The sequence below is a fragment of the Zonotrichia leucophrys genome, chromosome 10 (assembly GCF_028769735.1).
Source record: "Zonotrichia leucophrys gambelii isolate GWCS_2022_RI chromosome 10, RI_Zleu_2.0, whole genome shotgun sequence".
NCBI classification, from domain to species: domain Eukaryota; kingdom Metazoa; phylum Chordata; class Aves; order Passeriformes; family Passerellidae; genus Zonotrichia; species Zonotrichia leucophrys.
The window spans coordinates 17,673,404-17,701,275 of NC_088180.1; the positions used below are offsets into that span (position 1 = coordinate 17,673,404).

At 48.9% G+C, this 27,872-nt stretch overlaps 1 protein-coding gene across 1 annotated transcript; it reads left to right on the forward strand.

Annotated features, from left to right (window-relative positions):
- Positions 1-532: 532 nt before the first annotated feature.
- On the forward strand, positions 533-27,174 carry PLEKHO2 (pleckstrin homology domain containing O2). Its single transcript, XM_064722300.1, has 6 exons — positions 533-747; positions 5,123-5,275; positions 11,511-11,627; positions 18,424-18,528; positions 20,359-20,457; positions 22,714-27,174. The coding sequence occupies exons 1-6, from the start codon at positions 739-741 to the stop codon at positions 23,950-23,952; spliced, it is 1,722 nt and encodes a 573-aa protein (XP_064578370.1). The 5' UTR covers positions 533-738; the 3' UTR covers positions 23,953-27,174.
- Positions 27,175-27,872: the final 698 nt, after the last annotated feature.

Sequence of the window (27,872 nt, forward strand, 5' to 3'; positions counted from 1 at the left end):
CTGACCTGCGGGATCTGCTGATTTCAGGAACTCTCCTACCACGGGGTCTAGCCTGATCCCTGGGGACCCTGTCTGACCCCAGGATCTGTATGTGACCCCGGGGACCCCGCCTAACCCTGGGGATCCTATTGGACCCTGGGGACCCCGACAGACACAGGGGCCCTTCTCATTTCAGGGATCCTCCGATTTCACAGACATTGTCTCACCACGGGGGTTTTCCCTGATCCCCGATGACCCTATCCGACCCCGGGGATCTCTCCTACCCCGAGCTCCATGTCCCGCTCCGGTTATCCTGTCATCCCTGGCTATTCTGCCCACCCCAGGGTCCCTGTCCCACCCCAGGGTCCATGTCCCACCCCGCAGGCGCCGTCTGACCGCACGGACCCCGCTCATCCCTCTCTCCCGGGCTCGGTCCCAGCCCGTCCCGGGGCTCCCACCCCCGTCGGCGGCGGGGGGGCCGGGGCCGGGGCCGGGCCAGGCGGGGGGGCCGGGCCAGGAGGCGGTGGCGGGGCCGGGGCCGGCGGCGGGGGCATCCCCGCCTCCTCGCTGGCAGCGCCGGAGCCGCCGGAAACCCGGCGGTGCTGCTGCTGCCGCGGCTCCGGCTCCCCGAGAAGTTGTTGCCGAGGGAGAGCGGCGGGGCCCGGGCCGGCAGCCCCGGCCCGCCCGGCATGCCCGTCCGCCCGGAGCCCAGCGGGGCAGCGGGGCGGCGGCCGAGCCCCTGAGCGGGCGGGAGGAGCCATGGAGCCCGTGAGTCCGGCCGGAGCGGGACGGGCAGCGGGGGGACCCGGGACAGGGAGGGGGGACCCCGGGCCGGGCGGGAGAAGCGGCTGCCGGGGCACGGGGACCGCCCGGGCACTTCGGGGCGTGTTCGGGTGTTCGCCGCGCTGGGACATCCCGGCCCCGCTGCGCCCGGGGCACGGCGAGGGAGACCGCGGGGCGGGGGTTCCCCATGCCCGGCAGCCCCGGAGCGGCGCGGGCAGAGCGTCGGCAGCGCATCCCGCAGCCCTGGGGATGGTGGGGCCGGCCGGGAGGGGCTGCCGGGCTGGCTCCACGCGTGCTGGGCCACCCCGAGTGACTCCGCTGGGGTGTTGTCCTGCCCCGCTGGAGCCGGGCCTGGGTCGAATCGCCAGCTTGGCCATGGCTACGCACCTCCAGACTTCCCCACTTGTGTTCCGCTCCTCCTTTCTGTTTGGGACGGGTTTAACTCGGAGAAGGGCAGTGGTGCTTCTTCTGCACACGGTTTTCATGTCCATGGAATCAGACACCCCAATAATCCATCCCTCTGAGAATTGATTAAGATGCCACAAATTTGTTGGCAAGTTAAACAGGTCGCTTTCTCCCCTCGTCTGGCCGCGCAATTATTCCTGCTTCCTTTCCTTGGATGAGGTTTTGCTGCTCGTGCACAAAGAAAGATCCCGGTAGGACGGACTTCAGGCTCTGTCTGGTACATGCGATCCCTGTCGCTGTGGCTTGTCTCTCCCCCCTCACACCCCCTTATTTCAGCTCCCAACATTCTGTGGCAAGAATGAAAGCTCTTTTAAAACAGCAGGGAGACGGCAAAGCAGCCCAAGTTGGTAGTGACTGAGAGTTGTTATTATCCGCTGGCATCCATGAAATTAATCCACAGCAGAGAAACTGCTTCCAGCTGGTGGCTGCCGGCCAAAGGGGCTTCACACTTACCCCAGCGTTGGCTGGCCCTCTCACGGGCTTCTCTTCTTTAGTGACCCATGAATCCTCCAAGGATTGCTTGTAGAAGGGGTGTCAGAGGCAGCTCCCCAAGTTCCACGTGCATCTGAGGAGTTCATTTCCAGCGATACAATCTGTTGTGCTCCAGCAGCCTGGGGAGAAGTGGAAGTGCTAACAGCAAGGTTTGGGAGATAACGTGGAAAGGGAGGAAAAGAGTGGATGTGTAGGGATGCAGGTTGTCTCCTGGGAGTTGTTCATCAGCACCTTGGTAGAAAGGAGTGTGTGGTAGTGAGATGCTTGATTGAAATGAAGTTGATGTAACTGGCGGAGGCACTTCTGTGATCTGTGTAACTTTAAAAGCACCACTGTGATTCAACTCTTGGGGGTTTGTTTTGTTGGAAGACATAAAGACTATGTGGGTTTGCGGGCCCATAAAATACAGGGCAGGGGAGAAAAAACTGCCTAGTTGTTAAATAAAAAGCCATCTTGTCTGATTTGGGTTCTCTGCTGAGCTGCAAAATGCGAGGCTAAACCAAGTTGAGGGAGTGGAACTCGTGTTTCACCTCTAATGCAGAAATGGCTCCTTTGGGTTGGTTTTGGGAGCGATGCCTTTGGCCTGAGCCAGCGTTGGGATAACTTGGTTCTTCCTTCATTTACACTGGCTCACTTGGCTGATGTCAGGGGGCTCCTTCTCATGGAATTACCACAAGAATGAATCCAGCCCAAGAATATCCCAGGAAGGATATCTGAATATTTCTCGTAGAATGCTCATATATAGCTGAGTTAACAACAGGAGCTCATGTCTTTGTGTCATGCTCCCATTTGAATTGTGGAATTGCAGGCAGGGGACACAGGATGGACACAATTCCCTGCTGCCGATGCCCTTCCCTGGCCAACCCTCCCCTTGCCAATTTGGGGCAGGGCTGGCAAAAAAAAAATCTGCAAAAATGTCAGGCACCATCTCTGAGACTCTTCTTGCTTTTGCAGGAACAAAGTTTGCAGTTGAATGATCTGGGTTTTTAATGTCCTTAAGCTGCAGGTGAGGGATCACAGCACCTGCCCCCGTTGTGGGATGTGCTGGGTATGTGTGAGGGGGAAGCTGCTGACCCAGAGCCCAGCAGAGTGCTGGATCTCACCCCTCACATCTGCCTTGTAGCAGGGACTGGAGAAGGCAGCTCAGGCTCTGGTGACTCCTGTGCAGTGCAAGGGGCAGAGCCCTCTGCTTGTGGCTGCTGTCTCCATCTCATTGCACCTTCCCTCTCCTGGGCTGCTCAGGTGGGGCTTGGAGTCAAGGATCCTCTGTCTGGATGCTCCCAGGTGCTGGCACAGCAGGAAATCCTGCCTGCTATGGAGGGTTCCCCATGCTTGGCTCCTTTCAGGCACGGGTTCCAGCCAGGGCTCCTGAGGATCTGGGGAGCTCCAAGGCAACCCTGCAATGCCAGGGAGGGAGGTGCAGTCCCTGAAAGGCTGGAGAGCCAGACCCCAAACCAGCTCTGCCCTGCTGTGCCTTGTACAGAGGTGCCAACGCGAGCCCCAGCTCTGCTGGGCAGGTTGTTTTTCAGAGGTAGATGTGAGGTGCTGTGTTTTCACAGGGAGTACTTTTATTTTAAAACCAGTGTAGTTTTTGCTCTGCGGAGCAGAGCATGGATAGACATATTTACCATGTGACTTCAGCCTTTCTGCCAGGTGGGGAAAAAAAAGCCCAGCAAAAATTCACCTGCCAAGCAAAAAAAAAGCCTTAAAAGATGAAAACATTTTATCAGTTGTTGGTCAGGACTCACTTGAATAAACTCTTCATACAGCAACATCCATGCACAAGTGCTACGAGGGAGGTAAAGTCCATGCCCAATTATCTAAAAATGACATCAAAAGGGTTCTCGATCAGGAAACCAGCAGGTCTCTATTTGTGCAGGAATTGATGTTTGCTGAAGTCGCAGATCTCAACTGAATACAACTTCCTGGCAACCTAAAAAGTCAAGTTTAAAAAAAACCCACCCTATGTAGTTCCTCCATTTCCCGGAAAACTTTTTGATGCTCAGTCATCCTGTATTGTGGCCGTTTCAGATACAGCTCAGTATAACTGAAATAGCTTCTTCAGAAGGCACCGAGGTTGTTGCAGGTTTCAGCCCAGTTTTCTTTTAGATGAAACACAGTTTATTTGAGTTTCTTGTTCCCAGTCTGCACCTGAGCCTACCAGGAAAGCCCAGCTCCTTCTAGATTTAGTGGAGGTCAGAATAAATGTGGGTGCACGGGGTTTTTAAGCTGTTTTTCTTCTTTTTATGAGTGCAAGCTCCCTCTTTGGAATAAGAGCTTACCCTGATGAAAGCTGCTGTCCAAGGGTGTGTTCAGTGGGAGTTTGGTGCATGAAAACAGATTTGTTAGCAAGGCTCTCCTCCAAATTTTTGAAGCTTGTCCATACACACTTGCTCTGTCCTGGCTGTGGGAGTGTCCAGCTCTGACTCTGTTCCATGAATTTGGGATTTTCTCATGTTATGAAACAAGATGTCTGAGCTCCAGCCAGTCCAGTTTGTGCAGCGAGAGCCATTTTGGGATGTTGGGGCTCTCTTGTCACACATCTTCTGTTTGTGTGCCAGACCTCTGCAGCAGGATTGCTGCTATTACACGTGGGGCCATGGAGAAAACCGAGTCTGGGGGACAGTGTGGTCCCTGGGAGGAGGTTGGAGGATTTGGGCTTGGCCTCTCCTGACAAATCACAAGGCTGCTGAGGGGATTGTGTAAGGGGATTTGGCTCAGCAAGGGATTCCTCTTGCCTTGCTCCAGGGCAAGAGGCTTATTGAGGGGTCCATGGGGTGTGGGGAGCAGCAGGGTGCTCCAAGGGAGGGGTGCAGGGATCCAGCCTTTGCAAAGGCTCTTCCAGGCCACTGGAGAGGAGGCAAGTCTTCATCTTTTACCTGCTGGGAACGTTTTAACGTGGATATGGTGAAGCCCTGTCCCTCATGCTGTGGATTTGCCCACAGGAGTTGGTTTGGGAATAGTGACCAAGCATAGACACCTAGAAAAGGAGCTTGCAGAAGTGGCCTTGGACTAAAATATGAGTGTTGCTACTGATGCCAGCAGAATCCATCGTGCTGGGATTCATCAGAAAGCTGGAGGAGCAAAGAGGAGAGGAATCTGCTCCTTTTCAAGGTGCACTTGGTGCACGAGTGAGCAAGGAGTACCTCCCCAGAGAGGGAAGCAGAGCCCCTGGGGGAGCAGAGGAGCAAGGTGGACTCGTTGCCATCCCAACAGTGTCTCCAGGGGTGGCTGGGGTCTGTGCCCACTTACCAGTGCTGTGAGAGCGGGTTGAGTTTTCCTCTGGAAGATGCCAGTCTCCCGTTGTGATGTGGTGGGGAGGGACCACATTTGGTGGGTGCCAAAATCTTCTCTGGGCTGGCTTTCTGATGATGGAAACCCCTTATGCCTTCTGTCCTTGCAGGATACAAAGGAGGAGGTCTCAGAGAAACCCAAGGGTGCTCCAACTGCAGAGAAATATGGCTGGATTAAAAAAAGCAGCGGGGGGCTCCTGGGACTGTGGAAGGATCGTTACATCCAGCTGAGGAAAACACAGCTCATGGTCTACGAGGATGAGGTATGGTCACAGCTAATGGCCTTGAATGAGGGGCAGGAGCAGGCCCCTGGGGACACATGCATGTCCCTGTGTTTTCTACTCTTCCCTCCAGCCCATTCCTTCCAAAAGGGCTTCTCCAGATATCTCCAGGAAGGGTAAACTCTGTAAAAGGGACAGCAGCTGCGTTTTAAATATATTATATATTATAAATATTTTAGCCACTGAATATTTTGACAGAGCCTTTGCCAAAATACAACATGGGGGGCAGGACATCCTGTGAGAAGGTGAACGGAGTGAAGCTTTGGGCGGAAGCAGGATATGTGCAATGAGGTTTTGGCTTTTGAAGGATAAAAGTGGTTGTAGCAGGCTGACTTCCCACCTGCCACTTGAGGGGATGGCAGGCAAGCCTGCAGCTGTCTGGCACCCCTCAAGCAGCTCAGATTGTTGCCAGCCTGACTCTTCAGGGTTTCTTTTAGCCACTGAAGGATGCAGAGTGAGACTGTGAGTGCTTGCTGTCCTCCTTAAGCACGGACAGTCTGGATTTGGCTCATCTTTTCCCTTTACTTGAGCCAGTTCTGAGCAAAGGACCCCTGGCAGCCTTGTTGTGGACTTCCCTAGATAAACTGCATGCCTTGAGTTCATGGCCACACTTCGAGCTGTTTCCAGACAAATGAGGAGTAAGAGCCAAGCCAAATCTGTCCTGCATTTTCAGGCAAGAAGAGTGAAAAGTGCAGGGCTGCTCCTGCCAGGATGCAAAGGTGGCTTTGTCCTGAGTCAAGCCCTTTTTCCTGGGCAGGAAGCAGCTTCTGCAAGAGCAGGGTTTGCCCCAAAAGTTAGAAATTACAGTGCAGAGCACAAGCTACAATCAAGAGGGGTGTGAGATGAGGGGTGGGTAGGTCTAAGCCCTGTGGTGGCCTGTGTGTGCAGCTGGGTGGGGGACTGTGGTCTGCACAAGGCCACGTGCCTGTGAGGTGTCAGGCCCAGGAGGATCTGGGTCATGTGGGGGCATCAGGACGACATAAAAGCAAAATCATGTAAAGCTTCATGCGCAGTGTGTCAAGGGAAGAAGAATAGGGAAATGTTTCAGCAGCTGCATTGCTGTGGTGGTTTCAGGAACAAAGGACTGACAGTGAGTTCAGTTCTCTTTTTTAAAAACATACTCTTGCCTAATAAAGAAGATTTGTTATAAACAATTTAGGTTAAAGGGTTCTACCTCTTCCCTTAAGCTGAACACTCCTGCTCTTCCCAAATCCCAAAGCTTTCTGGTGTCATTTGTTCTTAGCTGTGAAATGTCATGAAGAGTGCAAAAATAATGACAGGAGAAGTCAATGTCAGGTGATGAGCAGTTCAGAAGGCAGGAAAAGCAAGGGGGAATTCTCTTACCCAGAGGGATGCAGCCTGGTCCTGCAAACTGTTGACTCTCTGTAGATCAGTTCCCAATGCCCTGGACACCTGTTGACTCCAGCTGAAGCTTCAGGAACTCGAAGATTCAAAATCTATAAACATGACGTAGGTTTTTTTTAAAAGGGCATGCCTTTAAAAACAAGATACATGGAGGCTCTCATTACCACAAGGGAAAAGGAGGCTTTTAAAGTAAGATTAATTTTCACAGACATTCAGAAGAAGGAAAAAAATCCCAATCATTTAAAGGGTTATTTTATTATCTCAAGAAGGAAAATGGCATTTGTAACAACCAGGCATAATGTTTTCTGGTAGCCTGCGGATTGTGGTAACATCCTGTAATAAATTGCATCTGTAAGCTACAGTAGCTGCAAGGTCCCATTATTGTAAATAAGGGATCATGTTAATATCTATAGGCTATTAAACTGGCTTACAGTGAAGTCAAATGTCTTAGGAGAGGAAATTGCTGCAAAATTATCTGGTAGCACAATAGGATAACATGTGATTGTGCAGACTTACTACAGGGAAACCAAAGGAAATGGCAATTTTCTGCACTCAGGAGGGGTCTTGTTGCAACAGAATTGAGGCAGTTCATGTTTATTACTGTATTTATCTTCCTTTAATGTGATCAGGGCAGTGTGGCTGTCTCTATCTTACAAATGGTGAACTAAGTTTTTGAGATGGGAAGGGTTGATGTCTAGGCAGAGTCTGTGGTGCAGTGTGCTATGGTGGTTTGCATTTCTGGAGTTCAAGGTGCCATTTTTCCCACTGGACTTCTCCACATATCTGCTCTGTGTGACCCTGGAGAAGAACACAGCATTCCAGACCATCCTCAGACTGAAACACTTACAAATGGGGTTGTTCTGTGCTTGCTGAAAAGGAAAGGAGATAAAACCTCAGGCAACAGGAACAAAAGGCATCTCTTCATATTTATCCTGAATGAGACTTGGATGGGTTAAACGGGGGGTCAGCTTCCGTGTGGGCAGGCAGGTTTGGAGGCTGAGCCTTTCAGCTGGTCTGAGCCCATCCGATTTCCAGGAGCTGAGTGGTGCCTTGGACTCAGTGTGCTTTTCTCAGTCCCTCCCGTGCCCACCCCTTCACAAAGGGCTGCTAATGTTGCCTTTAGCTGTTGTTTCCTATGCAGGCTGCCTTGTTGGTGCAGTTGCATGAGCCTGGCTGCACGTGTAGCTGAGGTTTAGGTGCAAAACAAGAGCAGAGGGGACTGCCAACACCAGATAGATACAGACAAGAACATTGTACAGTGTTGCTGGAAAGTACAGTCTGAGCAGCACACAGATACCATATATCATCATCAGTAGCAATCTCCTGGAATGTGCTGGAGATTGATTCCCTGACCTGCCCTGGGAACGTGTTCCCCAAGTTGCATCTGCTAGTCAGGCTTTGGGTTTGGTTTAAAGCAAATGGCAAATGCCTATTGTGTTACCTGGAGCAGATGGGGTGAAAGTCATCCCACGGGGCTTCAGGTTTCTTTCAGAGGATGGGGAATGAAGGGAGATGGATTTCTTGTTCTCTGCTGTGCCTCCATCTACAGCAGTCTGCATCTGTACCCTTGCAATTAAACAATATGTTAAGCAACATATTCCATACCCAAATGTCAGCAAAGGAGGCACTGATGCAAGTGCAGGGTGCTCAGATCCCAAGAAATGCTGTGCAGGTCTGCATAGAACCAAGTGGGTTATTTTCTAGTGGGGTTTCTTGTCTTCTTGTCTCTGCATATTCTTGCATTAAAAAAAAACCTACAGAGTTGTTTTTGTGGTTTTTGCCTGAAGACCAGGCAATGCAGTGTAGGGTGACTAGACAGATCAACATTATCACTTCATGGATTAGAAAGCATCAGTCTTGAGTTTGGATTTTTTTTACCCCCTAAACAGCCGCTAGTGCTTAGACCTGTTTTCTTGTTGTTTTAGGGTTTCTTTGTAAGTGTGTTATTTGACAGGGAAAAATTCTACTAGATTCTAGAGACCAGAGAATCCACTTGGCATTCAACAGTTGGACATTTAACATCTGCATTTTGCCCCTGGTAAAGTAATTGCAAGGTATACCCAAAAGTGATTTGTTAAAACACTTTGAGAGCCTCAAATAGAGAAATAAATTATTATTTCAGGTTTAGACATTTTACACTGAATGGAGGGTCTCAGCCCCTGAGTGTGTGTCAATGAGGAGGTTTTTGCTGGGAATTACACCTTCATATAAATAAAAATTTCAGGGAGTCTTTTCCCCCCACCTTTTTATAAACTTTTCATTAAGGAAATTGTTTGCCAAGTGTGATTCTTCAGTTAAGCACAGGCATTAATATGTCCAGGTATTCAGTAACTTTCTTCTTAAGGGCCAAGCCAATAGACACAGGTATGTTTGTCACGGGACGTGCTCATGAAGAGTTAATGGAATCATTTTTCTACATTAAATCATGAATGTAAGGGTTCTGTACCAGGATTGAGCTTCTCCAGAGCATTGTCAGGGCAGTGTCTGGAAGTGACCTTGTCCCTGCGTGGTGCTGAGTGTCCTCCAGGTCCCAGGAGGCTGAAGGGACCTGGGGACCTGCGTCAGGGTCGGGTCTTTCGTTCTTTATCTTAGTGTTGCCGGACAGACATAAAGGATCTCTTTGTGACCCAGGTAGGCTCACAGAGTGGGGATGGCTGCTTGCCAAGGGTAAAACATAGACAAAAGCCCCATTCTGCTGCTCCCTGAACTCAGATGCTTTTCCTTTGCCTCATACATGAAGTTTTTATATTTCTCTGGCTGCTTTCTTCCATGGTTTTCCTGAAGAGGATAACTCACTTGAAAAGTTCAGGTCCCTGAGATGAAGGAACCACAGCTTGAACAGTCAAGGTGTCTCTGGGAGACAGCATCCTGCATGTCCCCATCCTCTCTGCCCTTGTTCCGTGGCCAGGTCACAGTCCCCAAAGCCTCCCCAGGGAGAAGACAGGCAGCTGGAAGGCAAGAGGCAATCTCACAGCAAAACCACACCTTTCCACCCTGCCAAGTCCCCTTGTTGCCCAGCTTGGTGTTCCACAGCCCTTAGGACATGGCGCACGGCTTGCGCAGGGAAGAGTTCCTGTCCAAGAGGCAGGACAGATGGCACGGACAGGGAGGGTGACAGCAGCTCTGCTGGGGACAGAGCTGCTCTTGAGAGCAGGGAGGGTGGGCAGGAGGCTTGGGGCTGGTGTCAGCTCAGAGCTCTGCTGAGCTCTCTGCATCCTGAGCCCGGGGAAGGAGGGGAAGGAGCTGGGAGCTGCACCGGCCGTGCGCAGGGCTGTAACGTGGGCGGTCGTGCTCCGAAGGCCAGGATGAGATCACCCATCCCCGAGGCATGTATTCCTGACCTCACCCTCCTCTGTCATTTCTTGGCCGCAGAGGGGTTATTATTTCCATCCCTGTCCTTTCGCAGTGACATTGCGATACCAGGATTGCAGCAGGAGCCTTCAAAGGGCCCGGTAGCGTCAGCAGGATTTTATCGGCTGGGTTTTAGGTTTGGGCAGGATTCATCTCCTCCTCCTAGTGTGCCTTTTCCCAGTTCACATTCACCTACTCAGTGTTAAACGAAATAAACAGTAATGTCATTAAAATAATAAACCTAAATTAGATGCAGACGTCCCTCGGTGGCTCAGGACTTGCTCTGTGTACTGGCATCAGCTCTGCTGGGCCCCCATCCCCAGATAGGAGGGTTAAAAAAACTGAAACGCAGGCTGAGTTCTGCACAGCGACTTAAATGTCAAGTGGTAAAGGGAGGAAATTCCCCTCAGCCCACTTCCCTCTGAACTCTCCATTCCCTGCCTCCAGCCACGCAGCAGCTTCCTGGCTATGACATGTTTCCTCATCCCACACCCCCGTCTCCACTACAGGAATTGCTAAATACAAACTCATACGGGCACAAGGAGCTGCCCTGGGAGCAGAGCCTGAGCTGGGGGTGGTTATGGCCAGTGATTTTAATTCAGGTTGGCACTGGAGAGGTTCATGAGCCATGCTGACTGTAGCACTTCACTGGCAAGAACTGCTCTGAGATTCTCACTGCTCATTTGTGCTTAGCAAAAGGGAGCTTTGGTCTCTGCTGGGCTACTGAGACATGAAGAATATTATCTGCCCAGTGTTACGCTGCAATTCCTATTAGGGATGGTGCTCTGCAGCTGAACTGAGCCACGCACCACGTGTGGAATTTTAGTTATGTTGCTGGGAGAAATGAGCCAAGATCGCGGCCGGCAGTCATCAGTGGAGATACTCCAGAGATAAATATTCCCCACTGAGATGCTGGCCCAGACAGTTTTGCCGGCTGTACAGGGCTGTATTTCCAATCCTAAGCGTTTTGACAGCTCAGAGTGTGACTGCAAGAGGACTGTGTCCATCACACATGGCTCCTGCTGGCCTTTGTGATGTGAGGACCAGTCCGCCCCAGCTCAGTGTGGCAGCAGGGCTTCCTCTCATCCCTGCTCTGGCTCAGGCTTCCTGAGGGGGCTGCTTGGACCATCGTGATGCTTGTGTCATCTTCCTTATGAAGAAGCAGAATCACATCTCCTCCTTTCATTGCGGGGTGGAGGTAGTGTCACTTCTGGCTGCAGATGCCTGGATGAGGCTAACAGCAATGACAGAAGCTGGTGTTACTGTCCCCAACCTGTTATTTGCTCAGCCACTGTGGACCACTAGGCCTGTAGCTTAAAGACCAGAGTATTTTCTTAATGAGATGCCAGCCTGATTTATGGGGCTTTCTGGCTGCATGCAGGTTATTTTTAAGGCCGAAGAGCTTTTTGACAGTTGCAAAGGGAAGAAATGCAGAATTTGATGGTCTGTGATTGATTTCAATGTCTCCTTTTCATAGTAATGTTTCATTCCCTCTCTGCAGGATGAACAGAAGTGCATAGAAACGGTGGAACTGGAGAGTTATGACAAGTGCCAGGAGCTGCGTGCACTACTAAAAAGGAAAAATCGTTTCATTTTAATCCGCTCCCCGGGTAAGAAGGTAGGATTGCCTTTCTCATCACCCTCGAGTTTGCTAACTCCAAAGTGAGTTCCAGCCAGCTGTGGCCAGAGCAGATGAAGAGCTCTGAGACTGAGCTCCTTGGCAGCTGGCAGAGTGACCTGTAGCTGTGAAGGGTGTGCAGTGTGTAAGAAGGAAAGCCACTGTCATGTAGATTTCTTTCTTGTGGGGAAAGCGTCTTCCTGCAGCTCGACCTTTTCCTCTTGATTTTTTTTTCCTTGCCTTAGCATTTTCTTTCTTCCAGTACTTCCTAAGTTGTACTTCTTAGATCATTCCCTATGGTTCCTCCATGTCTTCTGAGCACCTGTGGATGCTGCAGCTTTGCCCAAGTCCAGTGAAATCAATAATTCCAATCCATGTACTGAGACAGTTCCTGGAGTTAGAACCATTGATCTGAGAAACTCCAGTGCAAATTTACTTGCAGCCAAACAGTTCCTAGGAGAAAAGATTTATTTTGCAGAATTCATGAAACCCTACATCTGTAGCATTCTGCACAGCATCTGGTTAGATCCAGAAGCTAAAAACCAGGCTGGCATTGCAAAGTGACTATACATCCATCTGAGCACTGGGTGTATGCAAGGACATCCTGCTTTACTTCCTATCTATAGTCATCATCACTACACATCTTTTGATGTTCTCCTTAGTTCCTACTTGCATGCCATCCATTTCAGCATCTTTATGGGCTAGAATTCTTCATTGTTGCTTTGGGGTATCACATTTTGCCTTGTAATTTTAATGTGATTTTTTTGGCCTTAGAGTTCTTAGTAAATCTCCCCTTGCAAATCTGAGAAGTTGTGAGGGACAAAACACATTCATTTCCATAAGAACATGAACAGACACAAATACCAAGTTGCTGCATTCCCCCATCTCCATTTTGTTTAAATAAATAGAGATTGTTTAGTCCTTGTTGTCACTGTTGCTTATTCTTTCACTCCAGTCACTTAGTGTTTACACATATAATAAGACCCCAGCTGAGTTCAGAGCACCATTGTGCTAAACTTCATTCAAAACAACAAAACAAGGACTTTCCTGCCCCAGAACCCTGGGCTAGTGAGCTCCCCCAGAGCGCTGGAGCCCAGAACACATTAGGAAGGAATTCTTCCCTGCAAGGGTGGGGAGGCCCTGGCACAGGCTGCTCAGAGCAGCTGTGGCTGCTCCATCCCTGGAAGTGTCCAAGACCAGGTTGGACAGGGCTTGGAGCACCCTGGAATAGTGTAGGGTGTCCCTGCCCATGGCAGGAGGGCTGGAACTAGATGGTTTTTCTCTTCCAAGCCAAAAGATTCTAGGATTCTGTGATTCTAAGTGTCCACCTATTCCCAGGGAGGCCAATAATACCCTGTGTGCTCAGAGATGGGCAGCACGGTAGGAACAGGTATTATCTGCCAGTGTGTTACTGAGAGAGAATTGTGTAATAGCTGCATATGTCTCTGCACTGCTCCATGAATCAATGCAGGGTGTGAGACCTGTTCCCAAACCTTTCATTTCTTGCTATGAGAAAAATATGCCCAAACTGTGCCCAAAAGGGTAACTTCATCCTTTTGGCATGCTGGCAGGTTTACAGCTACCCTGTTTTTCATGCCACTGATTCAATGGAGACCTAGATAGAGGCTACTTTTTATAAGGCTCTTTTGGTGAAAGGAAGGGCTTTTATAAATGAAAAGTCCCCTGTTTGTGGCTCCCCTCCCGCCCTTCTTTTGGCTGGGAATCTGGTGAGGGTGTTGACACACAACATACTTTGGCAGATGTTAGCACAGGCTTCAATTAGGAGGCCAACTACACAACTGTCCTTCTTCTGTTTTGAAATACACAGCTGTGGCGATATATATCAGTTAAACATTTTCCATTTGGGAGGCTTGCTGCCATCCACACTTTAAAATCACCCTGAGAGCCAGCTTGCCAAACTCTGCCACATCTTGCTAAGGTTTTTTTCTTTTCACCCTCTCTCTGGAGCATAATGGTGAGGAATGAGTTTGAGGGACTTAGCACCAAGCTAGGAAAGGCCATTTCTGTTTCAGTGCACAAATCTTGAATACAGGGAGCCCAGTTTAGTTGCAGGGGAATCCCAATTTTAATCTTGGATGGGATATTTTTGAGCAGAGATGAATCAGTCAGTTAAAACTACTCTGCAGCTGAAGTTGCACCTGAATAAATAAGTTGTCTGCTAAACACTGGTCGTTGATGAATGCACCCCAGATTCTGCTTGGCCTGTTGACAAGGATGATATTTTTGTTGAGCTGTGACAATATGAGCATGTCACTCTCCTGCACTGGTATGGAACTGAAAGAAAGCACTGCCCCCTGAGCTTCAGTTCTTCAGTGAAGGAAGCTGGCAGTGTGCAAAAGCCTTGTTCTGCTTAGAAATCTCAAATGCTTCATTCCATCCACAGCAATTAAGTGAAAACTTTTGGATGCAGAGCGCTGGGCTTCTAAGAAAGGGCAGTAGCCTTGGCCTGGAGACTAAAATGTACTACTCACAATGCAGAAAAGCAGTGTAAATGATGTTTGGTGTAAACTCTGAAAATTACCAAGATTGGCACAAGTCTGGTGTTCAGTGGATCTGAAAAGCTTCAGCTGCAGGGAAGTATTAATATTGGGAAGAGGCTGGTAGTAAGGAAGGTGCCCACCAACAAGTCCTGCAGCTTCTCACACCTGTGGTCAGGGATGGAAACTTCCATTGCTTATTTTTCCCTTCGTCAGTTTTTCAGGTACCTGGAACTGCCTTCACCAGGGGCCCAGCCTGAAAGCTGCAGTAGAATGCAGTGAGGTTTGGGGGAGTCTGCTCCTGGGGCCTGCCAGTCTGGCAGAGATGCTGCATTATTCCCAGAGGTGATGTAGCTCTTGGTTCAGCTACAGAAAAGCACCAGAATCCTCTGACAGTCATCTCATAGAAACATGGAATGGTTTGGGTTGAAAGGGACCTTAAAAATCACCTAGTTCCAACCTCCCTGTCATAGGCCCTTGTGTTCTCCTTTGTCCTTCATGATATATAACCTGACAAAGTCATGTAGAAGAAGGCAAGAAATGACCTCCCATCTGGCAGATAGACTCTGCTGCACTCATGGTAGTTGAGATGTTACTGACCCAGCTGTGCTGCAGCTTCTGCTGGAGGTGACCACCCTGTACCAAAAGTCATCAGAAGGGAACACATCCCCCAGCAGTTCACAGGCAATTCACAGTCCAGTTTAGCCCAGCCCCACCAGGCTTTGCACTGAAACAGATAAGGACCAAGCACAGGTTTGTGTCACCTACCCCTGCAGCAGATCTGCAGAACTGCTCAGCAAAGAAGTGTTGGTGACAGTCTTAAACTGCAGCTACAAGCTCTCCAGAGCTTGTCTGTTAAATCACTTAGCACAGGTACAACAGACTGACCCCAGGAACACTTCTTTTTCCTGGAAAGCAGGCTTGGCATTGCCATCAGGCTGTCAGTGCTGGAGAAGACTGATGTCTCAGGGAGGACAGGGAGCGGGGAGGGAGCTGGTGCCCGCTGCTGTCACGGACAGTGATCCCTGTGGGAGCTCTCCTGCCTGAGGTCTCGGCAGTGATTCAGCAGGAGCTGTGCTGTGCTCTGAGGAACTGTCAGTAAATTGTGTAGCCTGCATTCATGGCTTACAATGGTCACTAGGTTTGGCCATGACAGCTTTTCCTGGCACATCAGCCTGTTGTTTATGGCATGACTCAGTCTCAGCTGGCTTAGCAAGAAGGAGTGCAAATGTGTTACCCTGCCTGCTGCCCTCTCATATTGGCGTCACTGACTCTGCCTTAAATTCCTGCTGGAGAGCAGACTCTGCTTAATGTTTTGTAGGAAATACCCATCTTTAGATGCATCTGCTGGTATCTGTAAATATTCAAATGAGTAAAGATACAGACAAGAGAAATTAATTTGTTCCCTTTTTGCTGAGAGCCTGGGAGTCTCAGAGTACTGTGCAGAGTCCCAGTGATAGGCAGGACTGAGACCAGCTTCTTCCTGCCTCTCCTCTGCAGCTTCCTGCTTTACAGAGAGCTCCCATCCTGGTTTGGGTGAGCTTCCTTCCCCCAGTGCCTTGGCTGAGGACAGGAGCCACAGATGGATGCAGGCAGACCAGGGACTGCCAGGCAGCAAAAGGCTGTGGCTGGCAGCAGCCTGAGCACGAGCCTCAGAGCCCCAGCAGCCTGACTCTGCCCTGGTGTCTGTGGATGTGTTATAAAAAGGAGAGAAAAAAACCATAATATACCTGGGTACTGGGAGGAACCTGCCCCTCTGTGTCACAGCCCCAGGGAGCTGTGCAAGCAGGGCTGGCACTGCCCCCACTGCCCCGTGGGTCCCACTGTGCTGCTCATCCTCCCTCACCCGGCCCCTTCTGCTGCCACCATGAGTCCCTTTCTCTCTCCATCCGCTGGATCTGCATTTGATGGCAAAGGGTTGCATGCCAGAGGGACATCTCAGCTTCTCATTAACGAGGAACCACCCCCCTGAGGTTCTCTCTGCTCTGCCACAGAGTTGCTGACACCAGTGCTTAGTCACAGACTGGGAAGCTTTATTTGGAATGAGGCACAGAAAGTGGCATTGGAAGAGGAAGCTTGAAGTGAGGCAGGAATCCTTCCCCCGAACAACGTGTACGGAGATTTCTAAACCCTTGTGCAGGCTGCCAGGTCTTTGCCAGGCAGTGCAGCAGCTCAGCTGCTCACAAGTAGAGCTTTCTCATAAGCTTTTATAATCACAAAGCTTTGGGGCAAAATGGTTTTCAAACAAAAAAAGTTTTTAAGCACACACAAAACCAGGCCAGCTCGGACTAAAACAAAATCTGGCCGTGGCTCTGTTTTGGAGCTTTGCCTTCCCTTACAGTCCCTGGTTAGAGTGGCTCTTCTGCATCCCAGACAAAGGGCTCTTTTTCCAGAGGGCTGTGGGTCAGGCCCTAACCTCCCCTCTGAGCTCTCAGGAAGGCCTGTGGTCCCGTCACCTTACGTGCAAACTGATCAAATAAAGAATCTTTCCCCTAATTATTCCTTAACTCCCTGCTTGCCATGATGGTTGTGATGTAAATCCATGGCACTGACACGAGAAATAACTACAGAAAGGAAGAACAGTTGGTTTCTAACAGCAAGAGTGGGTGTAAGGAGATCAGGCTTTAGTTCTGCACAATTTCTGATGGTCCCTTCAGAAGTTGCTGAGACCCAGAACAGTTGCTGCTTTGTTGTGCCAGGAACAGGGAGCTGCTAAGAGCACTCGTCTGTCAGTCACCATTAGCTTTGTCCCCCTCATTTAATATAGTCCCTGTTTTATATAGACACTGCTGTGATTTTGGAATGTGGGGCCTCATTTACAAAAAGGCTGAGGCTACTACTGTTCTTGAAGGCAATGGGAAAGTGCAGAGTACCTATAAGGATGTTAAATACCCCAAAAAGCTGTTCCAGGCAAAACCCCCATGAGGCTGTGTTTTGAGCAAGCCTCTCTGTAGTTCATTTCTCCACCTGGAAGAGGTGGATAATTTCAGTTGCCCTGAAAAGGAATTTGTGAAGCCCCCTAGATACTGTAGTGATAAGCAGGAAAGAAAAAAGACTGTCAGGGGAATCAGTAATTCTGTTTTCAGGGCAGGGCTGGAGCAGAGTGGAATCAATAAGACATATTGACCCAGGAGGATAAAACACATGATGGAATAACTGAGTAAGAAGTGCCACCCTGTTGTTAGGGATGGTGCTAGGAGGAGCACAGAGCAGGCTGACATCCCTGCAGCCCGGAAACAATGGGAGTGTCTGACTTTTCAGTGCTTCATTTTGCAATGTTGCTGGTGTCCTTTAGCACAGGAGTATTCCTGTGTGCCTGTGCTCAGTGTGGATGAGGGCACCACACGGAGCTCTTTGGATCCCAGCTGGTCTGCCATGGAGCCACCTGTAGGGTGAAGATGATATTTCTCTCACCTGCAGTGTACTCTGGGGCACAGATACATAATACTGGTGAGGTGCTCAGAGGAAACAGCAGTGAATTAAATAACACCCTGCCTGCTGTCACTGCTGTGAGCAAGAAGAGACTGGAAACACTGAGCAAAGCCATGGGGCTGTCCTGGAGGAAGGGAAGAGCTGGCTGGCTGGAGGACAGGCCATACAATCACCCATCCTCCCTCCTTATTTGTGACCCATACTTCTTGCCAGTTCCCTCTTATATGGCCAGCTCTTCCCTTCTTCTTGGGGCAGCTCTTCAGACCCCAGAGAGTGCCTGTCTGCAGCGTTCACTGCTGGATTTCCTTTGCAAACAGAAATAAGATATGGTGAATTTCTGCACTTACATTGCTCTTACGCCTCATTGTGTCTGTGCCCAGCTGGGTCAGGGTTAGAGCAGCCCATGGCAGTGCCCCACATTCCAGTATCAGTTCTGTTCTGCAGAGCCACAGGAACGGGGAAGCAGGCAGAGCCCACTGCGTGCAGCCTTCCCATTCCTGGTATTCTGGAGGAAGTGGGAGATAAAATGTTTTACTTCATCTGGACCAGCCAGTATGACTTGGACTTTCAGTCTGACTCTATGCAGTGTGACCATTTGCTGTACAACTCATTGATGCTCCAAGAGCTATTCCAAGTTTTGCAGAAAGGAGAAACTTACGTTTTTACTACTTTAGTAGTTACCAAAATAAAACTACAACAAAAAGCTGTCCAGCATAACAAAATGCTGTTCATAGGAGCTGTGCCAAGGAATCTGTCGTTTAAACACAGGCTAGAAGTGCATGTTATATAGAAACTGAAGTGATTCAGAGGTATCTCTGGTCCTGACAAGGAATGCTCAGGCAGAAATTCTCTCTCTGCTCTTGCAGGTTCATGATATCAAATTTCAAGCTCCAACTTTGGAAGAAAAGGAATCGTGGATAAAAGCTCTTAATGAAGGGATCAATAGAGGCAAAAACAAAGTATTTGATGAGGTAAGAGAAACAATTTTCAAACTCCTATGTTTCTGTGTCTGTTCACATCCATGGCTCCTTTAGCTAAAAGCAGAACTTGCCTGAACTCTTGTTCTCCTCATCCTTCCTGCATGCCAGCCATAGTCCAGGGAAAGAGAAAGTGGTGTGCAAGGTGGGGCAGGTTCCTTCCCTTCAGAGCTTGGGATCAGAGGATTTCTGGGAGTTCTCCTCTCCCAATGGAGGCAGCTGGTGCAGAGCAGCAGCTGCAGCGCTGAGTTGTGTAGAGCTGGGATGCAGCCTGGAGGGACTTGTGTACCCCACACTGCCATGGTCCTCAGCACCAAGCAGCCTGGAAATGGAGGCACTTGCTTAGGATGCAGCCCAGTCTTCAGGACTGGAAAGGTCTGAAGTGACTCAGTCCAGCAGCTATTCCGCCTGCAGTCTGGAGAGAAGTCTGGTGGAAAGTTACTCCATGGCCCTGGCCAAACCTGCCTGCCTCTCAGCTGGCCCCAGCACACCTGCACTTTCAAATTCTCCTCCCATCCTGCTGTATGGAGGGGAGGATAATTGCACAACCTAGAGCCTGTTTAACCTTGTCCTGCTCCCTCTTAGTTTGTAAATCAGCCCTGAGCTAAACCAAGGGAGCAGCATCTCTTCTGCAGTTCTTTCCGTAACTGAAAGGAAATTAACAAAACCACCACCATGGGAATGACACAAGAGAAAACGAGCAGGGTAAGGAGGGACAAGGAAATCAGCAAAACTGTTTAGCAAAGGAAACCAAAGCAATGAGTAAAAGTTCTGAGAAAAGGGCTAACTCGTGTAGATACAGTGCTAGAGGTGTAAACTCTGAGAAGTTGGGCTTTCCTTTTATTCAGTACAGTGGGCAGTGAACTCTGCACACCCTTTAGCAGCACAGCAAGGTGGGATCTCAGATCACCTCCCTGCCCTGTGAAATGGGGTTATCCTCCTTACAGAGGGATCCAGCCTCTAATTCTCAGTCATTCCAGTAAGGATCAAACCTCAGATTTAAAGTGTTTCCACATAGGCCAGGCACAGGGTAATGCGTCAAGCCCTCAGCTCACTTGGATTATCCTGAAGGAGCTGTAAAACCACTCTGCCATAATTTCTCTTTAAATCCCTATTTCACCCTCGCCAGCTTTCCTATTGTACAGACTTGTGGTACCAAGGACACACAGATGTTTCTGGTCACTGGTGCTGCCCCTCCATGGGGACTCCAGCCCTTGGCCATCACAGTGTTGGTGGATGGTCACAGAGCCAGCACAGAGAAATACCTGTCGGGGCACTTGGACTTCCCTCCTTAGGAGTGTGAGGCAGTGCATTTCTCATCTGATTGCAGGAAATAAATTTGTTAATTCAGCTGGATCTGCAATTAATCCAGGTCACTGCTCACACCTTCTCCTCAGCATCCTGCAGTCATTAGAGCTGTGGAAGGGAAGGGCTGAAACAAAGTGCTGCTGATACAGTTCACAGTCAGGTCACAGTTATTAATGAGCTTTCACCTCTAAGATGGAAACAGCAGTTTTGGTGCTGTGTTCTGCCATGTGCAGGAGCTGGTCCAAGCACAGGGTGCAGTGAGGACAAAGCTCCTTGTGTCCTTTTTTCCCTGCCTCTTAGGTGGAGATAAGTTTAGCCATTGCAACCTCTGAGACCTTAAATATCCATCACATACGTGCAGGGCTTTGCAGGCAGGCTGTAACTGAGCTCTGAGGTGAAGACTAGAGGTGAAATGCTCCAACATTTCATGTGTGACAATGACAACTTTATGGACGTGTCCTGAGAAATTAATGACCCTCTTCCTTTTTTGTTTTCCTCCTCTTCCCCCTGCTAAAGGTGAAAGTGGACGAGAGCCTTTCCTTGGACCACGTGACTCGGGACAGGGTGAAGGTGTCCCACGGACGTCGGCCCCCCACGAGAAGTCACCTAAAGGAGGTGAGTGCACCCTGATGGAGTGAGCCATCCCAGCAGCTGGCATCACCCAGAGCTGCTCCTTCCACCCAGGTACCAAACCCAGGGGAACCCCAGAGAAGGCTGACAGGGAAACAACTTCCTGCAGGGAAGACTGTGCCAGCACCTCTCTAATGAAGCTCCAGGTTCCCATAGATCTCTATCTGCTGCAGCACGTTACCATATATTTAGCTTTTCATAACTCATAAGCTGCTTCACCATCTGGTCAGAGCCATTAGAGACTGAAGCTCCTATATTTATTTTCAAAGATGTGATAATTTTGCAGCCACAGTGGTCTAAAGGTAGAAGAACTGCATGGTCCACGGGGAGAAGCTGTATTTTTATTAAGCTAACTGGAGAAAGCAGACGAGCTTTCAAGCTTACAAGCCCTTCCCTAGGTCTGAAACAGAATACATTATTCTCCCAGGCAGTTTTATAGACTAACCTGTCTACTTTTAACTGATTTTCTGGGTCTGTCACTTAAAAAAAAAAAAAAAGAAAAAACCACAAACCTGCATTTCATTTCCAGGGGAGAGGTTCTTACTAATGTTTGATTCCTGTGATTTATGAAGAAGTTTCTACAGACAGATTGATACTTTAGCAGAGCGTTAATCACAAGCAAGGAAGGTTTTTAAATCAAACCTTCTTTCTTCAGACTTCCAAGACCCTGACTTATGTGTCTGCACAACACTCAGATGACCCTTGTGCAGAAAATGAGATACCCTGAGACTTTTTACTTTGCATAGAAATGGAGGGAGAGTGTCTCTCCCAGAGAAATGCATGAGAATGAATCATAGCTTCCCATCCTCCAGAAAACCGCAGAAGAAAACATGACAAAAGTCACAGCAACAATGAACTGTGCATTCTCTTGCCTAATACGGGTTCAGTAAGGTGGGGAGCCCTTCCCTAGGCACTAAAAACATCTCTCTTCCCTGCTCACATCACTATTTTCACAAGATACCCCTGAGGTTAATACCTCTAAGATGTCTCACCCTCAGCCAAAATCAGGGAAAACTGACTTACAAATTCAGCAGCAGGAATGAGGGGATAGAGCCTGCAGAAAGATGTGTATCATGGCTGCTGGCTGCAGATTCATGAAGGAAATGGCACGAACATGGATTAACAGTGTTCAAAGCAGGCCAGGTGAGGATGGGTCAGGGCCAAACTGCCAGGATGCAGCTTGCCTCTGTCTCTCTGCTGGGCTGGAAGGGCAGAGAGAGGCTTTAACTGAAGTCTCTGCACTGCAGGAGCCTGGCCCTGGCTGCAGCTATGCCTCTGTGTGGTTTTGGGTTCCCTCACACAGGAACTGTCACTGCGGTTCTCCCTGTGGGGCACTGAGCTTACACACTGCAGTGTCTTTGCTAAGTCCATCCTTTTTAGGAAAACCTCCCTACTAGTGAGATTTTCACAGAGCCTGTGGTCTGAAGGAGGCTTAACCAGCTGAGGCTTGGCCCTGGTCAGGCCAGGATGACACTGGGTTAGAGGAAACAAGCAGAAGGCAACAGGATTACAATCCCTGGCCAAGTGATCTAAAGATCAGCTTGGTTTATGACAAGCTCAAAAGCAGAAAGTGAGCCTTTGGGGGGTGCATTGTAAATGAAGGGGGTACAGGGATCCCACTACCACAGGACAAAGAATAAAAAGACAGAGCTTAGCACCCACAGGAAAACCAAGAAATTAGGTTATTGTGGTACAGGCTTTAAGACAGTCTTTTCAAAAGCAGTAGTAAAATAAGTTCTGCACTTTTCTTAGAATCAAGGGCCAGGTTAGAAGGGACCTTAAAAATCATCTTCAAGGGCAAAGAACCTTTCACTAGACTGGGTTACTTAGAGCCCCTTCCAGCCTGGCCTTGAACGCTCCAGGGATGGGGAGTCCACAGCCTCTCTGTGTAACCTGTGCCAGGGCCTCACCACCCTTATAGTGAAGAATTTCTTCTGAATATTTAATCTAAACCTGTCCTCTTTCAGCCTAAGGCCATTCCTCCTTGTGCTATCACCCTATGACCGTGTGAAAAATCCCTCTCCAGCTCTCTTGGAAGCCCCCTTCAGGCACTGGAAGGGGCTTTAAGGTCTCCCTGAAGCCTTCTCTTCTCCTGGCTGCAAAGCCCCAACTCTCTTAGCTTGAAGCAGCAACCCTTTGCTTGCCATGCTGGCTGCAAGGGTTTTGCACTTTAACTTGAAGTTAAAGAATGAAACATAGAATCAATGATAGAAATTGAAAACTTTCTCTCTTGTTTTTCAGGCTGCCAAGTGTACATCAGATGGTATCCTGCGACTAGATCTGGATATAGTAGACAATGGACCACCAAAATTTGATTCTACTGTCAATGAAAGTGACAATGAACCACCTCAAAAAGAAACTCCAAAGCCCCCTATGCCACCCACAAAACCCACTGGCATAAAAGAAAACCAGGAGGCAGAGAACGATGTTCCTGACCAGGAGCATAAAAAACCTCTGTCTCCTCCACTGCCTCCAGATAAGAAGCTTAAGGAAAACATCAAATCAAAGGACAGTGTAAATACCAAGGAGGAGGACTCTGGAATTCCAGAGGAGGACATGGAAGAATCCCAAGAGCCAAGTGAGGAGAACGAGGAGAACCTCATTGAGGTCAGCAACAGGGTTATATCAAAAGCTCCAATTCCACTTCCTAAGAGCGTGCCAGACAAGCTGAAAGTAGCTTGGGACCAACCAACCATTGAACCTAAAAAGACAGAAGACTTGGAATCATCAGGAGATGATGGCAAAGACAACCCGGCTGAGATTGCTGCTACAGATGTTTCAAAGCCGCCTGTTCCTCCTAAGGTTTTGCCAGAGAAAATGCTTGCCACAGAGAACTCCAGCCATGGTGACCTGGAAGCTGGGGGCTGGGAAGAGCAGGAGTCTGGCAGCTCCAAGCCCCCAGTGAATGGGATCACAGCCAGCGAGGTAGCAGAGTTCACATCCCCAACAGCTGAAACAGAAGAAGGAAATGGGAGGACCGCAGCTGAGAAGGAACAGCAAACTTCAGCAGAAGAGACAGAGACTTCCTTAGCTACAGAAACAGACCATGAGGGTGCAAAAGCAGCTATTGAGAAGAAAGATTCTACAGAAAACACTTCAGTTCTCAAACTTCGCTGTTCTTCTCTGGGAGACTTGCTCTCTGATTCCAAAAACAAACAGAGAGCACTTCCAGGCCAAGGTTTCCCAAAGGATTCCCATCAATGCATAGCTAAAATGGAGGAGAAAGTTGCTAATGAAAGGGAAAAAGCAGAAAAGCTTCTGCAGAAGGTTTTACGTGAAGGTTTGGAACAGGCCCAGGAGGGGAATGGACCCCCAGTGGTGGCAGAGACGTTGCTCAACGAGGCAGTGGAACAGCTTCGGCAAGCTTCACAAGTTTTGCAAGAAATTAAAGGCCTTGGAGAACTGAAAAAAGAAGGAACACAGAAACAGAAAGAAAAGCAAAAGGATCTAGTGACTCTTTATAGGAGAAGTGCTCCCTGACACACTTTGCAGAGACTTCTTTCCCAAAATCAAAGCTAAACATTTGCATTTATGATTTGTACCATTGCTAGGCCAGTGTTTAAAGGTGGTGTTTTGCTGTGCACACACCATGTTTGTGGGACGGAATTGAGCTTTCAGTTATAGCATCTTTCTTTCTTCATGTTGTACATACCAGTCTGGTTCTAATCCTCTTAGCACAGCAGAAGGTTACAGGACAGTGAACAGTTTCAAAAATGTGAATGCTCCTTAAGGATTCTGTCCAAAGTCCTTTCAATGGATCAGGCCTTAAAAATTACTGGTAATCAGACCAAGCCAGATTTTTTGAAAGGAGCAGAATGGCTATTCTAGCAAAAGCCCCTGTCTCTCTGTATTTCCAGGCAGGCAAATACCAGATTACACTGGCACCTATCTGGTTTTCCCAGTTGAATCATTTAGGGATAAATGTAGTCAGTGTTTGTTCGCTTGCTGGCATGGTTTCCCAGACCACCTGGCCCAGTGACATCTAGGAATGTAAAGATAAACGGTTTAATCTTCTCCAAAGATCCTCATAAAACCACATCCACAGTTAAAAAGTGACCTCACACAGAGGCAAACCAAACTGGCCAATTCCTGACTCCAAGTAGTGTCCCTGATGTGGAGCAGCTGTATGAAGGCACTCTGAGGCTGGCTGTGCAGTGCTTTAGGTGTGCTAAGCACTGTGTGGGTGAACACAAGTCTCAAAGCGTCATTGCCAGGCAAATATTGATTGTTCCTCTTTCATTAATAGGGAAATTGAGATTACGCCTGGCCTGTGAAAGTGTCTTCTACCAAGACAACACATTTATTATTGAGGAACATACCTATCTGAATTCCCTCAGCATTGTTAGGAGCAAATAGCCAGGCATTTGGAGAACTTGTGTCCAGGAGATCCCCAGGAGCTTCCCAGGAGAGCTGTTACAAAGCAGCTTTGGGGATGTGTGTTCCCTTAGTGTTGTTTTGGGATGTAACTGACAGGAGTATGCACATCAGGCAGTGGGTCTGGATGAGATTCCCCCTTCCCACTGAGCACATCTCTACCTGCTGTGTCCTGGCCAGCCTGAGCCATGGTTTGGCCCAGATCTCCCCAGTTTACACACATGGAGGGAAAGGCATTTTGCACACAAAACTTTGGGGCTGGTCCCAATGGCTGAAGTATATGAAAATAAAAATGCATTGCTATGGAAGGATCTGAGGAAGGCATTGCAGAAGGCTCCAGCACGATTCCCACAGTCTCCCCTGTCCACCACAGTTCCTGTGGCCTTCAGTGATTACAGCAGTGACAAAATCGTGTCTTTGCACTGCTACTGTGTAGCCCCATACCCGAGCTGGGCCCTCTCCCCTGTTCTCTCTCCTTGCTCTGAGGAGAATTGTGTGACAGCCCAGAGGGCTTCTCCTTTGCTTGAGCCAGGCTCTGGAAACATGGAAAATGGCAATCTTCCCAGTCTGGTTTTAAGGAGCAACGTGCTACCTAAACTCTTTTCTCTCATTTTCCAGCACTTTGTTCTTAGCTCATCCGTTTCTTTTTCTCCTCATTTCCCAGGTCCCACAAGTCTGCAGGGGGCTGCCAACACCAACCACAGCAGCAGTAAAATTTCCTTTGAGCCTCCTCTTAGGCTAGGCATAGGTACTTCAGGTTTGAGCACAGAAAGGTTGGCTTTGGGCTTCCAAATACCCTGGTTTCTACCACCTGGAGCCAGCAAGACAGATAATGACCATAACTGATGCTTCTGCCTCTTTTGATTAAATTAGCCTTGGTTTTGGTAGTGAGTCCTCCTCTCAAGACAGACACAGATGTTGTATGAGAGTTCACTTGTTATTCTGTCACATGGAAAGTTCTACACGGTCAAACACTCAGGGCTCAGGTGCCAAAAAGCTTTGCTTTGAGGCAAGAAGTTTCCAGTGTCCTAAGCCCACCCTGAGGCACACAGCCTGAAGCAAACTCTGGACCTGTGCCATTTACTGCCACGGGTTCAATGTGAACTCTGGGTCATATTCACCTTTCCAGACACACTTAGGACAAGGGCTAAGAACACAGACAATACTCAGTGCCTATCTGCTATCTAAATGTATTTTTCTGCATGTGCACTTTTGTTTACCGAACACTGTGTGGTGTGAATGTGAGCTGTCAGAACCTGGTGTGCACTGGAAGTGGAGGGACACCAGCTCCAGAGAGCAGGCAGGCTTTTGCAAGATGCAGTTCTGTAACAATACACAGATGGGGGAAAACCCAGTTCACACTAACAGGAGTATACACAAACCAGGGCAAACTCTGGGAACAGGTTCATATCCCAAAGCTGAAGCCAATCCTAAACTTCAGGACGGGCAAAACAAAGCCTGGCACTGAAATCCAGGAGAATGACAACAGCTTATGGGGTAGCTCAGTCCCCTAATTTATACACAAATGCTTTTGCTCTCTCCAGTGTTTTCTTGTGGCAGTGTGTTCTGTGGATACTTGTCTGGCAAAGTGCTGGTGAAAATACCCAGACATCCCTCTCTGTTACAGCCAAACCTACAGGATGTGCTTATATTTACTGTATGTTTTTATATTATACTCAATATTCTAATGAATAAATGTCTGACATTTTACTGAATAGCCATCAGTAGGAGTCCTAACAGATAAATACCCTTTACCTGTTAGGAAATGGGCAAATTAAATAATTTTTCAACCTACAGCTAATTACTGTATATGCTGTACTAACAGATCTCACTAGATTTGTATTATGTCTTGTAAATAGGTATAAGTTAAGTGGAATCTCTGTATCACCCAGTAACTTTACTGCTGCAAATGCTATGGTAGAGACTCTTGGTTTTAACTATTTTTTCTAATAGATTTAGCAGTTTCATCCTAAAACATCCAGCCTTCTATGGCACTCCCATTTTCAGTGTACATCCTGCCACCATGCACTTTTTTTTTTTTTAATCTTCCTTTAAACATGCATTTAAACTTGCATCTAATTCCTGGCTGCACTAAGGCCAGGGGGCTTTGTGCCTGAAAACCCTCTGGGCTTGGAGTGCTGAGTGTGAGTCTGTATTTTGGGCAGTGCCACCCGTTTGCATGTCTGCGACAGGAAGGAAGTGAGTTTGCAAGTGAGCAAGTGTGGATGACGATCTGAAAAGCAGCTGCTGCAGCCCGTGGAAAGGCAGCACTTTGTCTCCTGTTTGTAAAGAGCTTTGAGATTTGGCAATAAAACCTCCTTTTAGAAATCTGCTGTTTCAGAGTGACTTTGTCCTAAAGCAGAGCAAGGGAGTGCCACCAGAAGCAGCACATTAAGGCTTTGCTCTGAAGGAGGGAATGCTGCACAGGCTGTGCTCAGGCTGAGGTGAGCTTGGTGCTGTGCTAACCACAAGACAGGAGGAAGGAGAAACGTTGGGGCTGCAGCTGGCACAGAGCTGGAGCTGCTGCTGCACACAGGGCAGCTCCTGGCTCATCCCTGCCTGCCAGCTTGGCTGCCCTGGCCAGAAAGCATGGCAGAGGCCAGGATTTCCTTCAGGAAAGCAGTGGGAAGCTTCACCTCAGCAAGTGCAGTCTCCAGCAGAGCTGCCTGGGCTGCTCTGAGCGCCTTCATGTGGGCTCACTGCTGTCTACAGAATGTGGAGCCCACTCAGCACTCGTTCCTTGGTGGTGAGCAACCAGAGCCTCGTTCCTCTGCCCAGATGCCAGGAAGCTGCAGCAAGAGAAGGGGGTGGTATCACAGTGTCTGCTTCCCTTCTGGAATAACAGGCCAGAAATTGGTCAAAAGTAGGTAAGAAGTAGGTTCAAAAGTTAGGAGGAAGCAGGGAAAAGAGTGCAAGGGTACATGCCATCCTGTTGCACAATAAGAACATTCATTTGGGTAAAAAATTGTGGTTAGCAAACCCTCTAACCCCTTGTTGGGAAAAGGGCGGTTCCTCAAAGGAACCTC

What these genes read in the sequence shown, in the direction of transcription:
- PLEKHO2 (XM_064722300.1), top strand. An exon ending in AAAACAAAGTATTTGATGAG is followed by an intron (nt 18,529 to 20,358) that starts GTAAGAGAAACA and finishes CCCCTGCTAAAG; the next exon opens with GTGAAAGTGGACGAGAGCCT. An exon ending in CGAGAAGTCACCTAAAGGAG is followed by an intron (nt 20,458 to 22,713) that starts GTGAGTGCACCC and finishes CTTGTTTTTCAG; the next exon opens with GCTGCCAAGTGTACATCAGA.